This window comes from Neovison vison, chromosome 2 (genome assembly GCF_020171115.1).
Source record: "Neovison vison isolate M4711 chromosome 2, ASM_NN_V1, whole genome shotgun sequence".
Lineage (NCBI taxonomy): Eukaryota > Metazoa > Chordata > Mammalia > Carnivora > Mustelidae > Neogale > Neogale vison.
Genome location: NC_058092.1, coordinates 151,403,862 through 151,427,569, shown reverse-complemented (window position 1 = coordinate 151,427,569; position 23,708 = coordinate 151,403,862). Strand labels below are relative to the sequence as shown.

General features: G+C 43.6%; 2 protein-coding genes across 4 annotated transcripts in view; both read right to left on the bottom strand.

Annotated features, from left to right (window-relative positions):
- GNG4 (G protein subunit gamma 4) overlaps positions 1-3,058 on the bottom strand; it is a 60,079-nt gene extending 57,021 nt beyond the window's left edge. The window contains exon 1 of the mRNA XM_044236543.1: positions 2,877-3,058. The gene's annotated coding sequence lies outside the window, so the exon portion shown is untranslated. The remainder of the gene's footprint in view (positions 1-2,876) is intronic.
- An 8,969-nt stretch (positions 3,059-12,027) lies between these two features.
- LYST (lysosomal trafficking regulator) overlaps positions 12,028-23,708 on the bottom strand; it is a 188,442-nt gene continuing 176,761 nt past the window's right edge. For all 3 annotated transcript variants that reach the window (XM_044239321.1, XM_044239320.1, XM_044239322.1), the window contains 5 exons: positions 21,297-21,436; positions 20,924-21,021; positions 15,415-15,571; positions 14,932-15,003; positions 12,028-14,059 (listed from right to left, as the gene is read on the bottom strand). In XM_044239321.1, coding sequence (XP_044095256.1) covers positions 13,921-14,059; positions 14,932-15,003; positions 15,415-15,571; positions 20,924-21,021; positions 21,297-21,436 — 606 coding nt within the window. In that variant the 3' untranslated portion in view covers positions 12,028-13,920. The remainder of the gene's footprint in view (positions 14,060-14,931; positions 15,004-15,414; positions 15,572-20,923; positions 21,022-21,296; positions 21,437-23,708) is intronic.

The following is a 23,708-nucleotide window of genomic DNA, read 5'->3' as shown; positions in this document are numbered from 1 at the left end:
TGACCTGCTTGCAGATACCTGGCAACCTCAGGGCTTCAGGGGCCGGTGGCTTCTCCACAGCCTCATATACGTCCTCACTCCTCCTAGGACACTGGAGCCCAGTCCACGAGCAACCTTTCCTCAACCCATCCGCCCAGAACTGCCATTTTGGCTGCTGGGTTCCACTAAGAAGACTCATTGCATGTCACCTACCATTTGACCTAACAAAAGCTCGTCAACAATTAAAGCAACCTGGAACCCTCCAGCTAGCTTACTGAAACAACCCTCCCTTCAGTACCCATTGTTTTCCTCTGTGGTGACTTTTTTCTTTCAGCAGTAATTCTTGCCTCTATTTCCTTCCCTAAACAGAAATTTCATTTGCATTTTTTCACTTCTGCTAATTTATTTAAGATATTTGGTTTATTCTTCATACGGTTGGAAAGAACTAGTTAAAATCTTACAGTTGTATTATGCTGTTATGTATTTGGCCCCCCTGGTTTTCTTTGCTGACACTCACTTAGCATCTCCGATTTTCAGTTAAAATACCCTTGCTGGCTACTATGGAAAGGATATTTTTGTAGTATTTTTGGTGTACTAAAGAAGTTAAGTTTTAATTTCTGGTTTAAAAACACTGAACGAAGACTCTCTCTACCTGTATAATAAGTCTCCATGCCAGACCACGTCTACCATATCTATTTACCAATAAAAAAAGGGAAATCTGTGAGACTACGGAACAGTATATGTTCATAAAAGTAAGATCTTAAAGACATTGTCTCAAAATGCCACGAAGAAAAAGGGCAATCCACGGACACGCATTGCATGATTAGGCATTCTCCCCCTTTCAAGTAGAACAAAAATGAGTCAAGGTAAGAACAATGTGATAGTGAGATGTGGTTATAAATAAATGAGAATGAATTGTCTTGCAGACTTCTGTCTTTTCTTAGCCATTTGACTGTCTTTCTCAGTAAGCAGCAGTTGTGGGGGGGTGGAGAGGGAGGGTGTTTTCCCCAGCCCCTCCTACAGCCCAAGCCAGACCTCCTGAGACAGCTACAGGGCACTTGCTTCCCCAGGGACCAAGGGAACAACAGTGTCCGAGTTCCTACCTGATGTTTCACCATTTCACACAATGTGCTGAGATCAGGGGGACTCTGGATACTGTCACTAACTTTACCTTTAAAGAGTGTAAAATGAATATGGGAAAACATTTTTCCTGGATTCTCCACTGTCTACTTGCCCAAGAAATGTCAAAGGCAATTGCCTAGCCAATCATGGGACTCCTGGGAATGACCCTTTTGTTGTGCTATGTGTCGGCTGGCCAGACATCTTCCACAGGTTCCCTTTGGGCAATTTTATTTTAAGGAGGCTGAGGATTGGTGGTAGAGGAGCAAACAGGAAAGCCATTGTCCTAAATAGTCATTTCAGCTTAATAACCCCACGGTGAAGCTACTCATTAACCAGACAAGCACCATAATAAACCCTGTATTTACATGAATACCTACTATTTATTAAGTGTCATATCCATCTTTTATCCACACTGATAACTGAGCCAAGTCCACCCTTGAAAATTAATTCATAGTTTATGACTTGTTTCTTGGAACTGAAAAAGGCTTTCCGTTCAACATCTCAGTTGTTCCCACAGTAGCTTCTTGCAGGGAACAGGGCCAGATCAGATGGCGGTGTGCCTCCCTTCCCCCGCAGCACGCAAAAATCAGGAAAAGGATTTCCCCAAAGAATTAAGAAGGCAGCCACAGAGCCCGGGTCTCGCTGCTGGTATGAGGCATTTACCACTGAATTTGTCTGTCCCACAGTGGGAAAGAAGCCTCATAGTGAGGACTCAGGAGCAGATGACAAGACTGACACGTTTTAATGGGCAGCACCGCGCAGCCCAGGAGGCCTTCTGCTCTCACTGAAAAGGCAGGCCCCGTGCCAGCCTTTTACGGCCCTGGGAGGTAACAGAAACAGAAGAAGACGAAGACCGGCCCTGCTGGGGAGGGGAGGCCGGGCGTTCAGGATGCACTTTATCACTTGATCAAACTTCAACATTTTTCGATTTCCTGACACCCTAGCCCCAAATACTCGAAAATAAGCAAATCCCCCCCCGAATTAAGAAGTCTTCTCCAGCCACACCTCTGGCCCCCTCACCCTCCCGCAATTATTTCTAAGGCAATTGATTCAGCCAAAGCTCCCCCAATGCCGCCGGCGCGGGTTTCAGCACCAGCCTCGGGGACAGACGCCATCAGGCCGCGGGGACGGAGCCCTCGCCCAGGCGTCTACTGTCGCCGCCGAACCGCTCCGAGGAAGGAGTCCCGGGGAACTGCGAGATCCCGAGGGCTTCTTCAAACACGGGCCGGAAACATTTTCACAAATAAAACGACGACTAGCCACTCCAGCCCTTCCACTGTGGGGTCCTCTTTCACCGGGGACGTCCCCGCCCGGGGAACGGCGAGTGTTCGCGACCTACATATGGAAAGGGGCCCCCGGAGCCTCCCTCAGCTCAAGCCCCAGAGATCGGGAGACGCCGGCCACCCCGAGCCTCCCCCCCGCCCAGCGTTCGGAGCAGTCGTCCAAGCCCGCGCTCGGGGTCGCTGAGGGCCCTGCCGCGGGTCGTGGGTTCGAGGGGCGCGCTCACCTGCCGGCGCCCACCGCCGAAGCCCACCTGTGCGGCCGCGGGAAGGCCGGCTGGGGAAGGCGGCCGGGGAACCCCAGGTACGGGTGTCGCGCGCCCCACTGACGGCGGCGGGACGACGCGCGCACCAAACCGTGTCTCCAGTTGCAGGGACTTTCCCGCCCGAGTTGCCCTTTGGCTTCTGGCTCGCCCGGGACTCGCGAACCAGGGCCGGGCCGTCCGTTCCCCCACGGCACACTGGGCCCGGCCCGCCGGCCGGACGCCCACTTACCCGGAGCGGGGCGCGCGGGCCGAGGGCGCAGCTCACGCGCGGGCTTTGTCTCCGGCGCGGCGCTCGCTGGGGGCGGCCAGACCGCGCGGCATCGCTCCTCGGCCGGGGGGCGGCTCCGACTCCGCGCCCCGGCTCCCGCGCGCCTCGGCGCTCACGGGCTCGCGGTGGGAAGGCGCGCCCCGCCCCGCCCGCCACCCCCGGGGTCTCCGAGCCGCGTCAGCAGCCCCGCCCGGGCCGGGGAGAGACGACGTGAGGATGGGGGCGGGGGTGCGGGGTGCGGGGAGCGGGGGGAGGGGCGTGGGGGGCGAGCCCGTGGCCCGCGCGCCACCGAAGTCACCCAGACCCAAAGTACTTTGTCTGCTCCCCGCCCCCGGTGCAGGGCTCCTGGAGCACGAGAGGGCCCGACGGAGTGCGGGGCGCGGGACTCCGGACCCCCGCCGCCCTCCTTCCACGTTGGTCGCGCCCACTCCGCGGCAGGGTCTCGCCGGGCGTCCGGGAGGGGCCGGGAAATCCCGCCCGCCGCCGCCGACGTCACTGGTGCGTCACCGGGGCTCCCGCGCCAGGGCTCCGCGCACGCCCCGCGCCCCCCGCCTGCGCCCCTCGCCCCGCCCCGCTCGCCCCCCGGCCGGCCGCGCGCCCCCGCGGGGCCGGGAGCTCCGGTCAGGACGCGCGCACCGCCCAGGGGCTGGGGGCGGGGCGGTGGCCGTGGGGGGGGCGGTGGGGTCGCGGGGCCGCGGTCCTCGCGGGATTCCCGCCCCTGAGCCTCCCGCGGCCTCCCCCGGGCCTGGGGGTTAGTTCCCGGGCCAGCGAGGCGGGGTGAGCCCGTTTCCAGCCGCCCCAAGAAATGCACCATCCGCCCCGGCCCCCGAGAAGGAGGCGAATGGAGAGACGCTCCCGACTCGTGAGGATTCACGAGGCGCCGTCGCGCTCTCCGGCCGAAGGGCCGCGCTGACGTCGCCGCGCGGCGGGCGAGGAAGGGGCCGCGGAGCAGGCCCACCGCCGGGGCGCGGCCAGCAGGGCGGGCGCGGGTTCTCTGTGCGCGGGAGAGCGGGAGCCCGTTGCGCGGGGAGTCCGCGGCCGTTTCGCACCGGCGTTCCCCGGCGGGGGCAGTTTGGACCGCGTAACCACAGCCCCTGCCTCCGGGGGGAACAGCGTGGCCGCCGTCCGTGGCTGCCTGCGGGTGAGACGACACAGAGTCGCGGCAGCAGGGAAGCAGCGACGACGTTTTAGGCGCTGTGAGCGGGGTGGGTAGGAAAAGGAGGCCGAGGCGAGCTCCGTTCCTGCAACCATGTGAAATCATGGCCGACAGTTAGGACCTGTCGCCTGGAGATCGCCGGCCTGGTCCACCGTCGGGCAGCAGCGCCTGGATGCACACGGCGCAGGGATCACTTGTTTCTTAGATCTCGGATCCCCACGGACTTGACATTTGCCCCAGACAAATATGCAGCTTTGCTGACTCGAGCGTCTGACGATGCAAATGTGGAGTTCAGAAGTGCCCACCTGGGGCCAGCAAACATCTCAACGTAGATTTTCTTCACAGCTTGCAAGTGCCCATTTAAGATGCAGAATTTAACTATGGTAAAAGGATGAAGGCCGTAAATATACCTACAGCACTGACCTTTTTTTAAAAGTAAGAAAGGTATATGGGTACTGCACTAAAAATTCAACAAATCCCAAACTGGATTCATTATTTCTATCCTCCCCCCCCCCGGTATTTCTCCTGTATTTCTTTTTCTTTCTTTTTAAAGATTATGTATTTATTCGAGAGAGCAGAGCTTGAGAAAAGGGGGGGGACAGAAGGAGGGAGCGAAGCCGACTCCCTGGGGGAACAGGGAGCCCCAGGCAGCTGGATCCCAGGACCCCAGGATCATGACCTGAGCCAAAGTCAAACACTTAACCAACTGAGCTACCCCGGCACTCCGTTTTCTCCTGTATTTCTTGCCCCTCCCCACTTGGTTGGCTAAGGCAAAATCCTGGTTTCCTATCATCCCAAGTCCTATCTCAGGCAAGCCCAAGTAATCAATTGTAAGGGAAATCAGTACCTACACTTCCAGATACCCTACTTGCTTATTTTATCTTTCTAGTTTATTACACTATCCGTTAAGGCTGACATGTCCACTTCAAAAACAAAGAAGAGAGTCGGGGTGGGTCCCCGAGTGGATCCCATCAGCACACAGCAGTATCAGCACTACCTGGGAACTTACTAGAAATGCAAATTATCAGATTTGACCCCAGCCCTACAAACTCTGGGGACTGAACCCAGCAATCTGTGTTTTAAGTCCCCCAGGGGATTCTGATTCTGTCCATCCCTGTTTATCACCCAAGACTGTTAGGACCCGGGACACCCATCTTCCTTCCTTTGTCCCTGGTAATAGTCCTTGTTCTCAGCTCTTTGTCCGGTGTCGATATGGACACTACAGATTTCTTAGACTGGTGTTTGCATGGCGTATCCTTTCCCATCCTTTGACTTTAACCTGTGTCTTTATTCTTGAAGTGGGGTTCTCTACTCTTGAAGACAACACAGAGTTGGATCTTGTTTTTTAATTCAGCCTGGGAAACTGTGCCCTTTACTTGGTAGTGTTGAGGTCATCTACTTCTCACATAGTTATCATACGGTTGGGTTTTTTTTTTTTTTTTAAGATTTTATTTATTTATTTGACAGAGAGAAATCACAAGTAGACAGAGAGGCAGGCAGAGAGAGAGAGAGGGAAGCAGGCTCCCTGCTGAGCAGAGACCCCGATGCGGGACTCGATCCCAGGACCCGGAGATCATGACCTGAGCCGAAGGCAGCGGCTTAACCCACTGAGCCACCCAGGCGCCCCATACGGTTGGGTTTAAATCGACAATCTTGCTCTTTGTTTTCTGCTTGTCCTTTTACTTGTCATTTCTTTTTTCCTGTCTCCTTTTGAATTAACGGAGTATACTTTAGTATTCCACTTTATTTCAAGTATTGGCTTTTATTCTTTCTCTTTCTCTCTCTCTCTCTCATGGTTTATAATAAGCATCTTAAACTTACCGCAGTCTACCTTCAAATACCATTATACTACTTATTTACTATAAGGTTTTTACAACAGTATTTCCATTTCTCTTCTTCCAGCCTTTGAATTATTTTGTCATATTTTCCTTTTATGTATATAATAAATCCCACAACATATTATTTTTGCTTTAAGTTGTCAGTTTTCTTATGTAAAAAATTTGAAATGATTTTTTAAAAAGTCTTTTATATTTACCACTTCTGGTGCCCTTCATTCATTTGTGAAGACGCAGTTTTTATGTGGTATCATTTCCTCCTACCTGAAGAACATTTTTTTTTACCATGCCTTGTAGATCTGCTGATGAGAAATTATCTCAGCTTTTGTTATTCTGAATAAGTCTATATATTGCCTTCATTTTTGAGGGATCTTTTTCTAGTTTGACAGTTTGAAGCTGTTTAAAGATATCAAGCATTGTGCTTTCATAGTTTCCCGTAAGAGATCTACAGTATTATTACCTTTGTTTTTTGGAATGTAATAAATCTTTTTCTATTTGCTTATATGATTTTCCCTTTATTGTTGGTTTTCCCAGTATGATTCTAAGGATTACTGGATTGAAAGACTGCTTGCTTCTGGCATAATGCATCGCTGAGTGATAGCCAAATTTTTGGTTTAAATAGGGGTCTACAAGAACTTCTCTTTGGTGGATCTATAAGGAGATATTGGAATACCTAAACGTCCATGAATATATGGCTCTGTCATTCTTATCCTACTTTAATATTTGTAATAGAATTATCCTGAGATAAACATAGAAGAACTGTGATCTACTAAAACCATAGACAAGAAAGGAATTAGGGACTCTTCGGGCAGAACTAAAATAAATTCACTCTAATGGAAGGAGCTTCTTAGCAAAGAATAAACTTGAGGAAAGTGTGAAAGTGAAGATAAGCCCAGCGTGGGCTTCATACTCTGAGGAAGACTTATTCAAAGATAAGGAAGGGCAACTCAGAACTTGGTAGTTTGGGTTAGAGTGTTTTCTTGAAAACAAGCAAAGAAACAACCAAATGTGGCTTACTCTCTGTCCATCTGTTCACCCACCCATCCCTTGGTGGTCCACCTACCTCCACCTCCTGATCCATCCATCCATCCATCCATCCATCCATCCTTCTTTTCTAGTATGTACCTACTCTACCCCATGATACTGTAAATTGCTCAAAACATTTAAAAACTCCTCTTATGGAATTACCTGCAGGATCATAATTTTCTTACTACCTTGTAATTGTACTTTGTTTTTGACTAAAACTGTTATCAAATATTTTATTTATCAGATTCAGTACTGAAAGACTTTTGGTTGTTTTCAAAACTTATATATGTTTATAGGAGAGGAGAAACATGCTTAGCACTTGAATTAGAATATTACAGCCCAGCCTCAAACAATCACCTAGTTGTTTTGACCTCAAAGGTCACATTGCATTGTTTAATTTCTCTCAAATAGCTGAGTTGCAACCCAGTGTCCCCAAAGTGGCAGGATGTATTTTTCTGTTCAGGTCATATAACACACAATTAAACTAGTGGTATCTCTTTTCCATCTCATTGGCCATTCAAATGTACACATTTTGTATTAGCAAATGTAGCTGCTTTTTAAATTGTGGAGTTTAAATTGGACATAACCTGGGGGAAATGTCAGATAAATACTGTGTAATGTGATACTCCAAAATACCAGTTTGTGCTGAACCTAAAACCTTTTTTGCTTTCCTTTGACCTCAATCTTGACTTACTTCAGTTGGCTGTCTACTCTGCTCAACCTAACTCTTAACGCTTTTCAGTTGGTTTTCTTAAAGGTTTTAAGCCTATAAAATTTTGAAGTGCTTTGGCTTCATAGTATATAGAGTGTGATCCTGAGAAGGGGAGGATTTTGAAAAATAATACAGTTGTCCAAGAATTAGGACAGATTGGAACAAATGGGGACATATTGCCCCCAATTTGGGACAAGCTGGGAATAGCTGAGGTTAATTAGTAAAGGTAACATGAATAATCCAAGAAGCATACAATAGTTTCAATCTCCAAATATTAGGCAACTGAGTTTCTTTCCTCCCTACTAATTTTTCTTTTCTTTTTTTTTTTAAATTTTTAAAGAAAGATTTTACTTATTTGAGAGAGAGAGAATGAGAGAGAGAAAGCATGAGAGGAGAGAGGTCAGCAGGAGAAGCAGACTCCCCACTGAGCAGGGAGCCTGATGTGGGATGGGACTCAATCCAGGATCATGACCTGAGCTGAAGGCAGTTGCTTAACCAACTGAGCCAACCAGGCACCCCCGACTTACTTTTCAAACATTGACTTTGTAGCTCTTTAGTTTTTGATGCTTTAATTATAGTGTGTCTTGGTGTGGATCTCTTTGGATTTATCTTATTGGAACTCTATGGGTTTTCCAGATCTGGATGACTGTTTCTTTCCCAGGTTAGGGAGGTTTTCAGCCATTATTTCTCCAAACAAGTCTTCTGCCCCCTCTCACTCTCTTCTTCTGGGACTGTTGTATTGTGAAGTCTGGTCTGTTTGATGTTGTCCTATATGCCACTGAACCTATCTTTACTTTTTTTTTTTTCTGCTCTCATAGTGCAGTCCCACTGCCCTATCTTTGAATTCACTGATCCTTTCTCATTCTCCATCTAGTCTGCTCTTGAACCCCTTTATTGTATTTTTCAGTTCAGTTATTCTTCAACTCCGTGATTTCCTATATTTTCCTATTATTTGGTACATTCTTTTATTTTCCTTCTCTTTGTTAGTATTCTCACTTTATTCATGCCTTGTTCTCCCAACCGTGGTGAGCATCTGTATGACCATTATTTTGAAATCTTTCTCAAATAAACCACTTATCTGTTTCATTAAGGTGTTTCTCTAAGATTTTATCTCATTCTTTCATTTGGAACATATTTCTCTGTTTCTTTATTTTCCTTGACTTTCTCTGTTGGTTTCTATGCATTAAATAAAACAGCCACTTCTCTCAGTCTTGAAGGAGTGGCCTCTTGTAGGAGGTGAACCTTATTGTTCAATCCTGCCCTAGCTTCTGGCTGTCTCTTTGAAGCTTCGTGATTATCCAGGTGTCTTAGTGGTTCTTAGTGGCCTCAGAAGTCGAGGGTGGGCCAAGATCAGTCAGTGTATCTAAGGGAGGATCTCAGTCAGCACCTAGATTCAGGCTCACTGGAAGCCATACCTTCAGGCAGCAGCTTTTAAGGTATGCAAATATACCTCTTTAATGGGAAGACTGGAAAATGGGTATTTCTATCTGCTCCCTCTGCACTGAGCCCTGGGGTGTTAGCCAGTAGTGGGTTAAAGCCTCTGCCTTCAGCTCGGGTCATGATCCCAGGGTCCTGGGATCGAGCCCCGCGTCAGGCTCTCTGCTCAGTGGGGAGCCTGCTTCCTCCTCTCTCTCTGCCAGCCTGTCTGCCTACTTGTGATCTCTGTCTGTCAAATAAATGAATAAAATCTTAAAAAAAAAAAAAAGAATAGTTTCTTTGTTGTCCCATTGAACCCACGAACACCAGCCCCACTGGCACCCAGGGCCCACCTATTAAAGGCATCCCACAAAAATAGGGATGCCAGATATGTACATAATCTCCTTTCTTGGAGACACTGGCACCCTGGGGCAGGGCAGAGGGAGAACATGAAGATGGTGCCTACTGCTCTCCCTGATCTTTGGAGAGGACTGCAGATGTGTTTAATTAGAAGCCTCCACACCCAACACTGCTTGCCACAGGTATGAAGATAAGCTAGTAGACTCTTTATTGTTTATTAATAATAACCCCCCAGGGAAAGACTGGGGTTTATGCCTGCTGCCTCAGTGCTGTGCCTTGAGTGGGTCACTGGGTAGGGACTATTTCTCCATTTGTTACAGTCCTGTGAGAGCATTGAACAGAAGCCCCACCGGCCACCGTAGCCCATGATCAGGGGTGTTCCCTAGGTGGCAGCTGCAAAAACTAGGGACACAGACATATGCACAAGCTCCTAAGAGACACCTGGAGCAAGGCAGAGGGACAGTACAAAGGTGGTACTTACCAGACTCCACAGGCTTTGAGAAGTATTCCAGTGGCCTCTAGATGTGTGTTATATTAAATGTCTGACACTCTGACTGAATCTTTTAAGATAAACAACAGAAAGTCTTTCTCTTTCACAGAAAGATGTGTTGCATTTCAGTCAGCTGCCTCTACACCGTGCCCCTGGGGTTTGAGTCCGCAAGACCCCTTTAAGATGTGTTTCTCAGTTTGCTGTAAGCTTGTGGTCTTGTGGATGCAAGCCCCATTGTCTTTCAAAGCTAGATGTTTTGGGGTCTCTTCACTCAGCAGCAGGTCTTAAAATTTAGGTGTCAGATGTAAGGTTCAAACCTTTGCTTCTCCAGGAGAAACTCAAGGTTTGAAGTTCTCTGCTATTTGTGGGTTGCCATACTGAGTGTGGTTTATGGTGACATTGTGTCTCAGCCTCTCCTAACCATTTTGGTGGTGGTTGTTCCCACCCCCCCCCCCCAGTCCCCAATAATATATAAGAGTTGCTCAGTTTTGGGATTTCTTTCACAGGGAATTTTCCTATATGCATGTAGCTGTATATTCACTGTAACTGTGGGAGGAGGTGGGTTCATGATCCTCCTATGTCACCACCCTGAACAGGAACACCCTGTAGTTCTTTCTTGGGTTGAAAATACTAATAAGTCATCCAAAATAATGAGAAGCAGATCACCAGGTATGAGCTCTGAAGGGCTAGGATTTCCTTACTCTTCTCTTACCCGGCTCCATCACCGAGCCTGGGACTTGCGCATAACTGGCATTCAGTGAATGTACTTGAAGGAAGAGGTGATCTGAGATTTGCAGGTAAGGGGGGGGATATTTGGGTTGGAGGCTTACACTGCTAGATGCTACTCCTGAGTTCTTTTGGGGACAGACACCTAGAAACAGGTGTTCTAATCTTGAAGACCCTTAAAACCTCTCAGATGCAAGGCAGAGTAAAAGAATAAATGAAACAAGATGGGATCGGGAAGGAGACAAACCATAAGTGACTCGTAAGCTCACAAAACAAACTGAGGGTTGCTGGGGGGAGGGGGCTTGGGAGAGGGGGGTGGGGTTATGGACATTGGGGAGGGTATATGCTAAGGTGAGTGCTGTGAAGTGTGTAAACCTGGCGATTCACAGACCTGTACCCCTGGGGATAAAAATATATGTTTATAAAAAAATATTAAAAATTATAAAAAAAAAAAGAAGAATTCTGGGGTCTTGGGTTGGTGTTTGTTGAGTTCACACACCCCTTTGCGATGCCCGCCAGAGCAGCTGAGGAGTGTAGCCAAGGCTCGCTCCTTCACTGGGCCTGGTTCACTGATGGTCCTGCCTCAGGCATTCGTAAATGCATTGACCCGAACACATCTCCCATCCTCACCTGTCAGATTTCTATTCGTCCATTTCAACAAAAATTTCACTTTCTCTAGAGGCTTTCCCAGATCCTTTTGATCTGAACTCAAATCTTCCTGTTATATTCACTCAGAGGACCCTACACTCCTCCTTAACAGCACTTAGCGTATTGTGTAGGCGTACACACCGTGGGTTCCTGACAGCACACTTCTCTCTCCAGCCAGTAACCTCTGGGAGTGCAAGAAACGACTGTGTGTCCAGCACCCAGGGCAGTGCCTGTACATGGTGCATTATACATGGGCTCTCGGGGGTAGGAGGGGCACATGTTTTTTTCTTTAAAAAGTGTGGTTTGACCTGGACACTTCTGTCTAAACTCTATGTAAAGATATTAAATAAAGCATTGGTATAAAGGGTATTAAAATAAAGGGCTGAAATATAATTTCTCATAAAAATACAATTAAGGGCACCTGGTTGGCTCAGTCAGTTAAGTGTCTGCCTTCGGCTCAGGTCATGATCCCAGGATCCTGGAATACAGGCCTGTGCCGGGCTGCGTGCTCAGTGGGGAGGGCCTCTGCCTCCCTCTCCCAAATAAATATGCGCTCTCTCTCTCTCAAATAAATAAATAAAATCTTTTAAAAATATAATTAAGAAATGAAAGTTATCTTTTCTTTGTGACATCAATGTATAGGGGAGCTAAAGAAAGAACCTATCTGGGTTACAAAGCGAAAAAGCCACCAATCTGAGCTCTAGTCGTAAATATTTATATTGTATAAAGAATAGGTCTTTAAATCTATTTTTATGAAATTTATTCCCAATTTGAAGTGGCAGTGTATACAAAGATAACAGAGCTTGTGATATATTACAGAAATGTTTACAGCAACATGCACATTATGAAGTGTTTCAAACATATACATATTAAGTTTCATGCTGAATAAATAATCCCCCCTAATTAATTTTTATTTTTACATAAAAATATAATATTGCACTCTTAACAAGACCAGTTACTTTGCATATTTTCTCTTTAAATAAATGATGGAATTCGGCCTTAAAAAAACAAAGAAGACTGAGTAGCAACCCTATTCTAATAGGGGACTAGTTCCAAGTTCTTGGTAGAAAAAAACGAAAGCCAGACAGTAGCTGCAATTTTTTTTTTCTTTTAACAAAGCAAATCACTTCAACGTGAATAGGAATAATGTCATCTCTGCACCCAGCTGGACCTCAGAGCTCCGAGCTGGCCTGGGCAAACCGCGGTGTCAACGTGGGCCGTGAGCCGTTCTGAGGGATGTATGCTGCTCCAGTGACAAGCACCCGTGGCCACTCGCTTCCTCTTGCCCACATCTCAGTGGCAGAGATGTTGGAATTGTGTTTTATGCAGTTTTTAAGCAGAATGTTTTAGAAAGTCTGGAAGTTACAAAAGTAGTTCTGTAAACACCATATGAAGTGAATTTCCATAACAAACACGCAAGTTATTCTTAGGCAGGAATACATATTTTTACCCCATGGTAACATCTTACTGAGCTTATTTTACAGTGTTCTCAAAGCCAATAAGCAGCACCCCAAAATAGAGCCGTAATGGTAGAGACAGACTATAGTAGAGATTTTTAGGAATTCTGTCTTCATGGTGTGCAAGTTCTCTGTGGCATATACTTAGACCTTTCTGTTGTTCCCAGAATTCTCAGGCCGTATAGATTAGTAGAAACAGAGCAGACAGTTTCCTACAAGAATTATTCAGCATCCTGTGGGAAACAGAGTAGGCTGTCTCCTTTCTTTTGTAATTCTGTTTTATGGAAGAAAACATACCCTGCCCATTAGATTTAATGTCTTATCTAGAATAGACTCTTAGTATCTGCGCCATCTTTCTCCATAGTGGAGGCTTTCTATTGCAAACTGTTAAGTATTCAGTGCTCTATAGATGGCAGATATTAAAATAATTATCATTGTGTTTAAATCTTAGGGTATTCAGTATCTAGTGTTATGAATTTTAAGCAGAATTTTTTATGAAAAAACAGAATGTATCTGAAATTAGATGTGTGTTTGTGGCTGTCAAAAAGTTCTGGTTCCTCTTTGAGCTAAGCAGGCAACTAGAAAAAAACCTGCCAACACTAAGATTCACGAGTAGTTTGTTTTTAGTATTCAGATCTTCCATAAAACGTTTGGTGCAGAGGCACCTACTGAATAATTTACTTCTCAAAGAAAGCACTTTGCAAGTTCTAACTTCTTATCCCCTTCTTTAATTTTGTGTGTGTGTGTCAGGGGATGGGGGAAGGTAGATTATTTCGGCATAAAACTTTTAAAATATAATTTTTAGAGTATTTTATATAAACAACTAGCTAACCAATTTAAATTCTCCTGGTCTTTTTGGAATAATAGAAAAAAGGAGAGACCCCAATTCTTTCTTTAGAATAACCTTGTGGGTAAACACTTTAAAAATACAATTTTAATTTATCGCGTAGGACTTACACCTTGTTGGTTAGAACACACACAACCCTCTAGATGATCACAAAATTAGAACAAAACTGTTCTCTCCGGACCTTGGGAGGCCGCAGAATGTCCTGCAGATGATCATTATTTGGATGATGTGTTTGGTCATCCATTTCTTCAAGTTCAACCTCCTAAAACTGGTGAGGTCCACACATCTAGTTTGGAGCTAAAGTGCTTTGGAGAAGTGAAGTTCTCTCTCATTCATCCAGCTGCATAGCTGCTAAGGAAGGAATAGAACATTGGCTGTTTCAGGCGTTGTTGGTCCTTCCGACACCAGGCGATCACAGTCCCGTCACTATTTGCTGTGTACAGATGGTGGCCGTCACAGGAAAACGTAAGGCTGTCAAAAGAAATCCCACATGTACATCATCTCTTAAAATTGCATTAGCATATTGGTGATCATATAGAAATCAGTGTAAAGAAGCGAAGATATCTTCACCGGAGCAGAGAGACCAATGAAATGACTGCTTACGACTCACTGGTTTCTGGTATAATTCTAATATAGTGACGACTTTGTGAAGGCCACCCTAACTAAGGGACACAGAACAAAACCAGAGCAAAGAGGTCAGTGTATTCTGTTCCTTCTTTGTACATTTTCTTTTACCACCTTGTTTGTGCTCTTATTACTTAACAAATACTTGAGTTTAGGAAAGTTCAGATCATATAATGGGGCTACATTTTCTCTTTATAGAAATAAATGATGATTATAGGGAGATATTTTATTTCCCAGAAAAAGGAAAAGGCAAAACTGTTAACATTAATAAATAATTAATTGGAGTTCATTCATATTTAAATTTAGTGCATTGAAAATAAATTTAATAAAGTATAATTTAAATCCCTTACTTCCGATTGATTTTTAAAGTCAAATTTGTTGGTGGTACAAAGGGTAACTGATTGTTTATCAGTCTTATCAAGCGCATTCCTGCAGCTGTCAAGTATTTTTAATAAGGAAAGAAAAAATATATAGTTTCTACAATTCAAAAGCTCCCCTGGACACCCTCCCAGGATGCCTTCTCTTTAACTAGGAGCTCCTGACTCAGATATTAAGCTCCACAAAGACATGGACTGTGTCTCCTTGTAAAAGGTCCGGTCAACCTAGTGTTTGATAAGTGGTCAGCTGTCTAGTAGATTCTCATCGCACAGTTCAGTGCTTTCATCTCTAACAAAAGTAGAGTCACAAAATATATGATGAAGAATCTGGGGGTGGTTTACCTTACAATAGGCTTATTTGATTTAGGAAATGTGATTTCCCGCACCGGCTTTAGGTCCCATGTACTCCATAACCTAGAGAGGGAAAAAGTCATCATCTAATTATGCAAACTACAACTGCCTCCGCAAAAAACACCTATATATTTGTTTATTTGTTAAAAATCATCTGGAAGGAAACACAATAAGCCATTAACAGTAGCTACTTGTGGGAGGTTTGCAAGGGGTAGATGTGGGAGTAAGAAAATTTGGTAAATTTTCATATTAATCTTTTATACAATTAATAGACAATATACAATTTCAAAACTGCATGCAAGCTAAGTTTATTACTTAAAAATAAAACAGGGATTAGTGAAGAACCTATAGCTGAAGGTGATTTTAAATCTCTAAATATTAAGTATGAACACGCCTAGATATTTAAGGCTAGTTTTTGCGACTGCTGTGTCCTTATGAACAAGAGTGAACAAAGAGAATCAGAACTCCTCTTACCTTACAATTCCATTTTCTAATCCCCCGGCAATCACATTGATAGACACCCCCTCGGGCTGGTTAGAGAAGGCAACGGAACAGATGATCTCCCTGCAGTGCACATGTCCAACGAGGTCCCCGTTCACTGTCCAGAGTCTGAGGTCGCTGCCTCCACCAGCTAAAACACCAAGACCATCCACAGGTCACCAGAGTGTGGGTATGTCAGAGCCCACCACCCTGAGTCCCAGAGGGGCATCCCTGCGCATCCAGCTTGATTGTTTCAGTGATTAAAAAATTTATAGGCAGCTCAGGACTGAAGCTGTGTAAATAAAATTACTATGTAATAAGTCAAAAGGCTCTTCAGATTTATCTAGAGACAATGACCAGTGGAAAAATAAAAATAAAAAGATTAATTTCTAAATCTAGAGCAACAAGGCAAATTAATCATATATTTTTGTGTAATCATATTTTAGCAAAGGAGTTGCCAAGGCTGAATTTGAGAGTACCCAGAAAGTTAAACAATCTCCAAAACCAGATGAAAATATTCTGTGAAACCACCTGTAAGAAGTGACTTAGGTAACTTCTGAAGGAAAAAAAAAGTTACAATAAAACTTAGTGGAGTTAAAAGTTACTTCTTAAAGAAAAAGAAAAGATATCTAATTTCTCAGCATGTCTAAGACTGAATCTTGTAGGTCAGGGACTTATTAGACTAGTTTTTCCTTTTCAAAGACCATGAGTAACTAAACTTTCTGGAGTTTTCCAGGGATGGGAGAGGCAGTAATTTCTTGCCATCTTCTGTATTGGGGCCCCATGATGATGTGCCTAGCCTTCTTCGGAGGAACATTCTCAAGCTGATAAAACAGGTTAAGAGGCGCAGTAAAGTCTGGGGCCATGTTACTCCACTTATATTTGTCTCTCCACCAAAACTAACAAAAAAAGTGCAGACTTTAACGCTTTCATTTATTAAGGCAATGAAAAGACTGCATAGATTCCTATTTATCGCAAAGAAACAAATTGTGAAAATACTCCTTTATGTCAAGATATGCTGAAGAGGGCGCCTGGGTGGCTCAGTGGGTTAAGCCTCTGCCTTCGGCTCAGGTCATGGTCTCAGGGTCCTGGGATCGAGCCCCGCGTTGGACTCTCTGCTCCGTGGGGAGCCTGCTTCTCCCTCTCTCTGCCTGCCTCTCTGCTTACTCATGATCTCTGTCTGTCAAATAAATAAATAAAATATTTAAAAAAAGAAGATTAAAAAAAAAAAAAGATATGCTGAAGACCTTCAAATATTCCAAACCCAAATGCCTTCTGTGTTGCAGTAGTATTCACAATAGCCAAGAAGTGGAAACAATCGAATGTCTGTCCGCAGACAGAAGGTAGAGATTTACAAGGGGCTACGACTCAGTCACGGAAAGTAATAAAGTTCTGCTCCATGCTGCAATACGGATGAGCCTTAACATGAGGCTGAGTGAAATAAACAGACGTAAAAAAGACATGAAAGGACACAGAGTGTATGATTCCACTTAGATAAAATATCTAGAATAGGCAAATTCATAGAGATTGGAAGTAGAACAGTGGTTACTTGAAGCTTTGTGGCAAGGAGGAATAAGTTATGGTTATAGAGTTTCTGCTTGGGGTGATGAAGAAGTTTTTGAGATGGTGGTTGCACGACGTTGTGGGTGTGGTGATGCCACTGGATCACATGCTGTAGAATGGTTCGGATCGCGACTGCAACAGTAAACGTATTTACCACACACGCAGAGAAGAGAAGGTTAACAGATGCCCAGTGTTTTACTTAAGACTTCTCACCAATTAGGAGAGATTACCTAAACAAAACATCAGCTGTAGGAGTTCAATATACTAATGAGATGCAGCTGTAGGCGATAACCTCTTTCCCGTGAGTAGATATTTCACTCTTGCTTTTGAATTTAGTATTTGATAAAAAATTTATAAAATTTATAAAGCAACCAGATGTGTGCTAGTAAGGTTAGAAGGCTTCCCAAAGAGACCCGTGCAGGAGTTGATCACTGCCTGGAATTGAGAGCTACTGCAGGCTCAGTCCTTCAAAACCAAAAATCAAAATGTGGGCCTTGACTCTCCGCAATGGGGTACAGAACTCAACAGAGATCTGTAGATCAGAGAACTCAACAGAATCACCCTAGCAGATTACCCAGGACCTTGGGCCACCTCAAAACCAAGTAACGACTCATCTGCCTAAGGTTGTAAATGTCAAAACTGAGGCCTTCACTCAAGACCAGATAGCTTTCATGTGTAATTTAGCATGTCAACTAAAAATCAGAAAGCTGGGCATTCCTGAAAAAAAATTTATTCTTCCTATACATGATCACTGAAATGAAAATAAATTGGAGAGTCACTGCCCATCCCGAATTTCATAATATTATATTAACTTTATAATGCCATTGGCAACACACAACCAGGCTATGAATGCTAGTTAAAAGGCATATATTTTGATCCAGTGGCAGAATGATTTTTAAAAAGACAAAAACCGGGGCACCTAGGTGGCTCAGTGGGTTAAGCCACTGCCTTCGGCTCGGGTCATGATCTCAGGGTCCTGGAATCGAGTCCCGCATTGGGCTCTCTGCTCAGCAGGGAGCCTGCTTCCCTCTCACTCTGCCTGCCTCTCTGCGTACTTGTGATCTCTGTCAAATAAATAGATAAAATCTTAAAAAAAAAAGACAAAAACCGTCTATTATAATATTCACATAGTTTAATAAATTTCACATCTTCTCATTATAAAAATCACACCCTATATGGGCTGGCAAATTATGAGCAAGAGGAAAGAGCTCACCAGTGTAACTTCAGCCCCGACACAGAAATTTTATATCTGTGTGTATAATGTGTATATACGTGCACACACAAATATATAACATATATACATACACATACATATGTTTTATTTAAATTTTGATTTTAAAGTTACCTGGCTGGTACTCACTAAATGGGTCAAGATGTTTGGTAGGCTAAATCTGTTAACTTTCTTTCCTTCTTGGACTGTAAGACTAGGAGGATGAACTCTAGTTTGGGTCACTAAACATAAATTTAGCCTCTCTTTAGAAAAATCATTATATTTATTATATTTTCTCTATACCCAATTCTTGTTATGATTTCTCTTATATATGCACTAAGAGGCCTTAAGAAAGTGGAGAATGCCTTTTTGTTCATATTGAAAAAGAAAGTTCCAGCCATTACTCTATTATACTGTGCTCTCCCCAGGGACACCTGAATACCCTACTAGTGGGTTAGTAATTGCAGCAAAAGTAATTTTGTTTTTTGTTCCCATAAGACTGGCTGATATAACATCACAGATATAAATCACTACTGGCAGCAGGAAAGTAATTAACTTTACAAAATTCAGCTCCCTAAGGATCAGTCCTAACTTCCAAATGTTGCCAAAACAAGAAAGTAGAGAACACTATATAAATAATAATTATATTATTCCCCCAGATTCCCCCTTGGTATGACAATACTAAAAGCTGCTAATGTACAAATCATGGGAGAATAATTAGCATAAGTCATCAATCATCGGCCCACACTTGTATTATCAAAGTCGACGGTTCAAAATCATTCCCTTTACTTACGACAATTAGGAAATAAAAATGTTTCTATGGCACTATTCAATAACTGGATGGTAGGATTGGCAAATGTTTCACATTTGATACCTTTAAAGGATGACTGAAGACATTACTTTTCCAGAATACAAGAATGAATGAATTTTTAGAAAATCAACAATAAAACTCCAAGAGACAGCTGTAGTGTAATAAAAAATACACATTTGGTCTTTGTCCCAGGTCCCTGGCATATAGCTCCTGAGACCCTTGTAATTTACCACCTTCTGTACGCTAACAAGCTGGCTCCGGGGGGTAGGCCCTACATAGCTTCAGGTTGGGGGCCTGTCACTAGACAAAGCAGCCATGTGGTTAGGAGGTTAGAATTTACAGGACCTCCCCACCTCTGGGGACGGAGAGGGGCTGGAGATTGAGCTCAGGTCCACAGCCACTGATTCCATCAACTGTGCCTACAGAAAGGAACCTCAGAAAAACTCCTAAGCAACAGGGTTAGGAGGGCTTGAGCTCGTGAGCACATTCATGTGTCAGGAGGGAGGCGCACTCTGACTCCACCCAGACTGGCCCTCTGGATCTCCCCCTGTGTACCTCTGCAGCTGGCTGCTTACTCCTTTTTTTGAGAGAGAGAGCAAGAGTGAGGTAGGGGGAGGGCTCAAGGGAGAAGGCGAGAAAGAATCTCAAATAGGTAACCTGAGCCCAAAGTGGGCTCAATCTCACAACCCTGAGATCATGACTGAGAAGAAGTCAGAAGTCGATACTCAAACCGAGCCACCGAGGTACCTCTGGCTGTTCATTTCTATCCTTTGTAGTAAACGACTGTAGTTAAGTAGAGTGTTTTCCTAAGCTCTGTGAGTGTGGTGGGGGGTTGGGCACTCCCAAATTTGCGAGCTTCAGGGAGTTAGTGTCAGGATCAAATAGCACTGTTGAGCACCCAGGTGGTGCCGCGGGACTGGAAAACTCTCGGGGTCAGAAAACACCAAACAATATAAAACACGCAAGCAAAAGATAGAGGGCCACCCCCTACAAATATGTCAAAGATAATCTATACTGAGTGGGCAGAAAGAGACAATTTTTCAAAGGATTCTTTCAATGCTATTAGGATCCTTAAGAATAGAAATGCAACAGAAAATTTATGAACTTTCCAACTGTTCTTTCCTGCTGGATGTGTGTGTGTGTGTTTAAAAACACAAGTTTTTAAATATGTACTACTTGAAAAAACAAAAACTAAAAGCAAAACCTCTGATGAGGAGATATAACTCTATCATGTAAATTTAAGGCAAATTATACCTCTATGTATTATAATGCAGTATGGGTCTCACTCAGGAACTGGAAGATACATATAGTCAAAGCTGATCATTGGTTTTGCTTTGCACTTATGTCATGGGGAGGTAGTCAAGTTGGTAGTTAAAAAGCAGAAGCCAAGGGTGCCTGGGTGGCTCAGTGGGTTAAGCCGCTGCCTTCGGCTCAGGTCATGATCTCAGGGTCCTGGGATCGAGTCCCGCATCGGGCTCTCTGCTTGGCAGGGAGCCTGCTTCCTCCTCTCTCTCTGTGCCTGCCTCTCTGCCTACTTGTAATCTTTCTCTGTCAAATAAATAAATAAAATCTTAAAAAAAAAAAAAAGCAGAAGCCAAAAGAAAAAAAAAGAGAGAGAGAGAAACAAAAGCCAAGAAATTCAGATAATTATGTAATAATTTGCTTAACTTAGATGTGCCCAAATGCAATCTTTCATCTATCAGAAAAGGAATTAAATGATGACAATATTAACTTTTGCATAAGTTGGCCCCTAAATTGATGACCTTGCTCTTGGACCTTACTGTATTTTAACACACAAATTCGCTACTGCCATAGTATTTTAGATGTGATTAGGGACCTGAGAGACAGAATCCAATAGTTTAAATAAACTATGCGGGCACCAGCTAATGAGTCTGTGCTTTAGTTCTGGCCTTGCTTACCTGAATCACACACAGTGGCGATGTCTCCAGTAGTTTCACTGGCAGAGACGGCCGTGACAGGGCTTTTGTGTCCCGCCAGGCTTTGTACATAGCACAACCTGAAAAACCAAAGACAAATTTGCATCTGATTATTAAATATCATTAGATTCTCTTGTATAATTCCTTCCCTTAGTGTTTGGACCTATGATTCATAAGGCATTCCCCACTATATTCCTAACTGATCTTTTGCTTTCAATAGGATTACAAACTAAAGTTTGTATTTCATGCTTAAAATGATCATAAGGTAAAGATCTTATTTCAGTGCACCTGTTTCACACAGGAAGAACAGAAACATAGAGGCAGCTGTGTCTGAGTTGGAAACCTTCTTCTGTACCTGTTTAAATCCCATATGATGCAGGTTCCATCTCTGCTCACACTTATCATTATACTGTAGGGTTTGCAAACAAATAAGCTGGTTATCTCTTCTGTGTGCCCATACAGATGTATCTGAGACTCCATTTCTATCTCTGAGGGCTGAAATTGAAAAAAGTCATGAAGTACAAGATAAAAAGCATGACAAAAGTTTTCCTAGTACTCTGTTTCAAAAATAAGTACTCAAGGGACTCAAACATTTTTCTCAAGCACATCATGTTTCAATCCATTGCAGTTCAACTCTTTCCTAAAGGGTAAAACTAATTAAACTTCAAAACATTTTTAATTGTCCATAATTTCAAGAATTAAAATGCTTTTTCATTTTTTGTCTTCTTGTCCAATCTTTGTCCAAATACATACACAAGTATTTTTATAGTTATGATTACTGCCACCCAAATAATTTTATATCTTATATTTAAACATTCTCCCATAAGTATTTTCTATTTTTGACATTGTCTTCAAAATGAATTTAATGATGTTACAATATTCTGTGCAGTTGGTATGCCATAATTTACTTGAGCATTTTTACTGACAGACATTTAAAATTGTTTCTAGTATTTTCAAAATTATAGATACCATAACTAAATCCTTCATGTGTGAAAGTTGAGTTCTTCTGAATGGGTTCTTCAGAATAAATTTCCAGAACCCTACTAGTAGGTCAGTGAGTACTAACAATTTTATAGTTCTTGACAATGTACTTTCCAAAGGCATTGTACCAATTCATGATGCCACCAACAGTGACGTCCTCTCAAACCACCATTACCTGTCTATAGCGACAGATGGGTTTTCTAAATGAAAGGCTGCAAACTGATGTTACAAGGGCCACGTTGGCTCACAGATGCCAGATGTTTATACTAGGTTTGATTCATGATTTCATTAGACTAAGCTGTTTATTGTCTTAAAGTATTTAAATATTTCCACTTCAAAGGATACAGCAAAGTAGAAAGAGTAAGTTTAATAAAAAGGTGTATATTGACCACTCAGTTAAACTAATCCTAACATTTTCTATGGTCGATTTATTTTTTTAAACCGAGAAAAAATTAAACATTACCCAGTTTGTGTACTGTACTATTTCCTTTCTCATCAGAAGTTACTACCATCCTGAATTTTGCATTTGTTTCCCACATGTATAGAACATGCGTTCTACTATACGTTGCCATAACCACGAACAACACACTGTATGGTTTCTCATGTTGACAAATCACTTTCCGTAAGTGCTATTAGTCTTCCGGTGTCTTTCGCATCTTGCCTTTTTGTTCAACACTGCTTTGGAAACATATCTGTGTTGATACAGTAGCTGCTGCTCACCTACTTTAAGTGCTACATAGTCCAGGGTTTCACTCACATAAAAATACGTATTTCACACTAAAAGAATCAAATGACCAGGCAATACCAGGCTCACAGTCTTTTTTGGAATGACCAGCTGCCACGGTGTGGCAGGTGCTTCTGTTTAGTGAGGACACGTGACACTCAACCACACATAGTCACAGGCAGGAGACGTGCTTTCACAAGGCCCAGAGTCCCAGATCTGAGCCCCTGCTGTCTCTCTTTGGACTGTGACTCCCTCAGCAAGGAGAGGTGTCTGCAGGGCCAAAGGCATGTGCCCAGAACTCTTTCAGACTGTGCTTCCAGGAACTTGGGACCAAGGAATGCCCTGATGGCAAGGGCCCGAGTCCCTCCTTTTCCTGCTTGAACTCTTGAGCTCTGGAGTCCATGACCCACTTCACAATGTAAGTCTCTGAAAATTGCCCAAACTTCTAAATGTCAGCAAAGGTTGCTGTAAATTGCATTTCTCTTATTATAACCAAGTTTCACTTTTCCACATACTCATTTTCTTGCATGTAAATTGGTGTGCCTGGTTTTGTGTATTTGTTACTACATGTAAAAAAATTATTTGGGGGCACCCTGGGGGGTTAAGCCTCTGACTACCCGCTCAGAGGGAATCTGCTTCTCTGCTCCCCCCCGCCCCTCCCCCTTGCTCGTAAGCTCTCGCTCACTAAAATAAACAGTCTTTTTAAAAAATAAGAAAAAATTGGAAAACCCAAAAGACTCCACTCCACATCTGCTAGAACTTGTACAGGAATTCAGTAAAGTGTCAGGATATAAAATCAATGCACAGAAATCAGTGGCATTTCTATACACCAATAGTAAGACAGAAGAAAGAGAAATTAAGGAGTCAATCCCATTTATAATTGCAACCAAAACCGTAAGATACCTAGGAATAAACCTAACCAAAGAGGCAAAGATTTGTACTCAGAAAACTATAAAGTACTCATGAAAGAAATTGAGGAAGACACAAAGAAAGGGAAAAACTTTCCATGCTCATGGATTGGAAGAACAAATATTGTGAAAATGTCTATGCTACCTAAAGCAA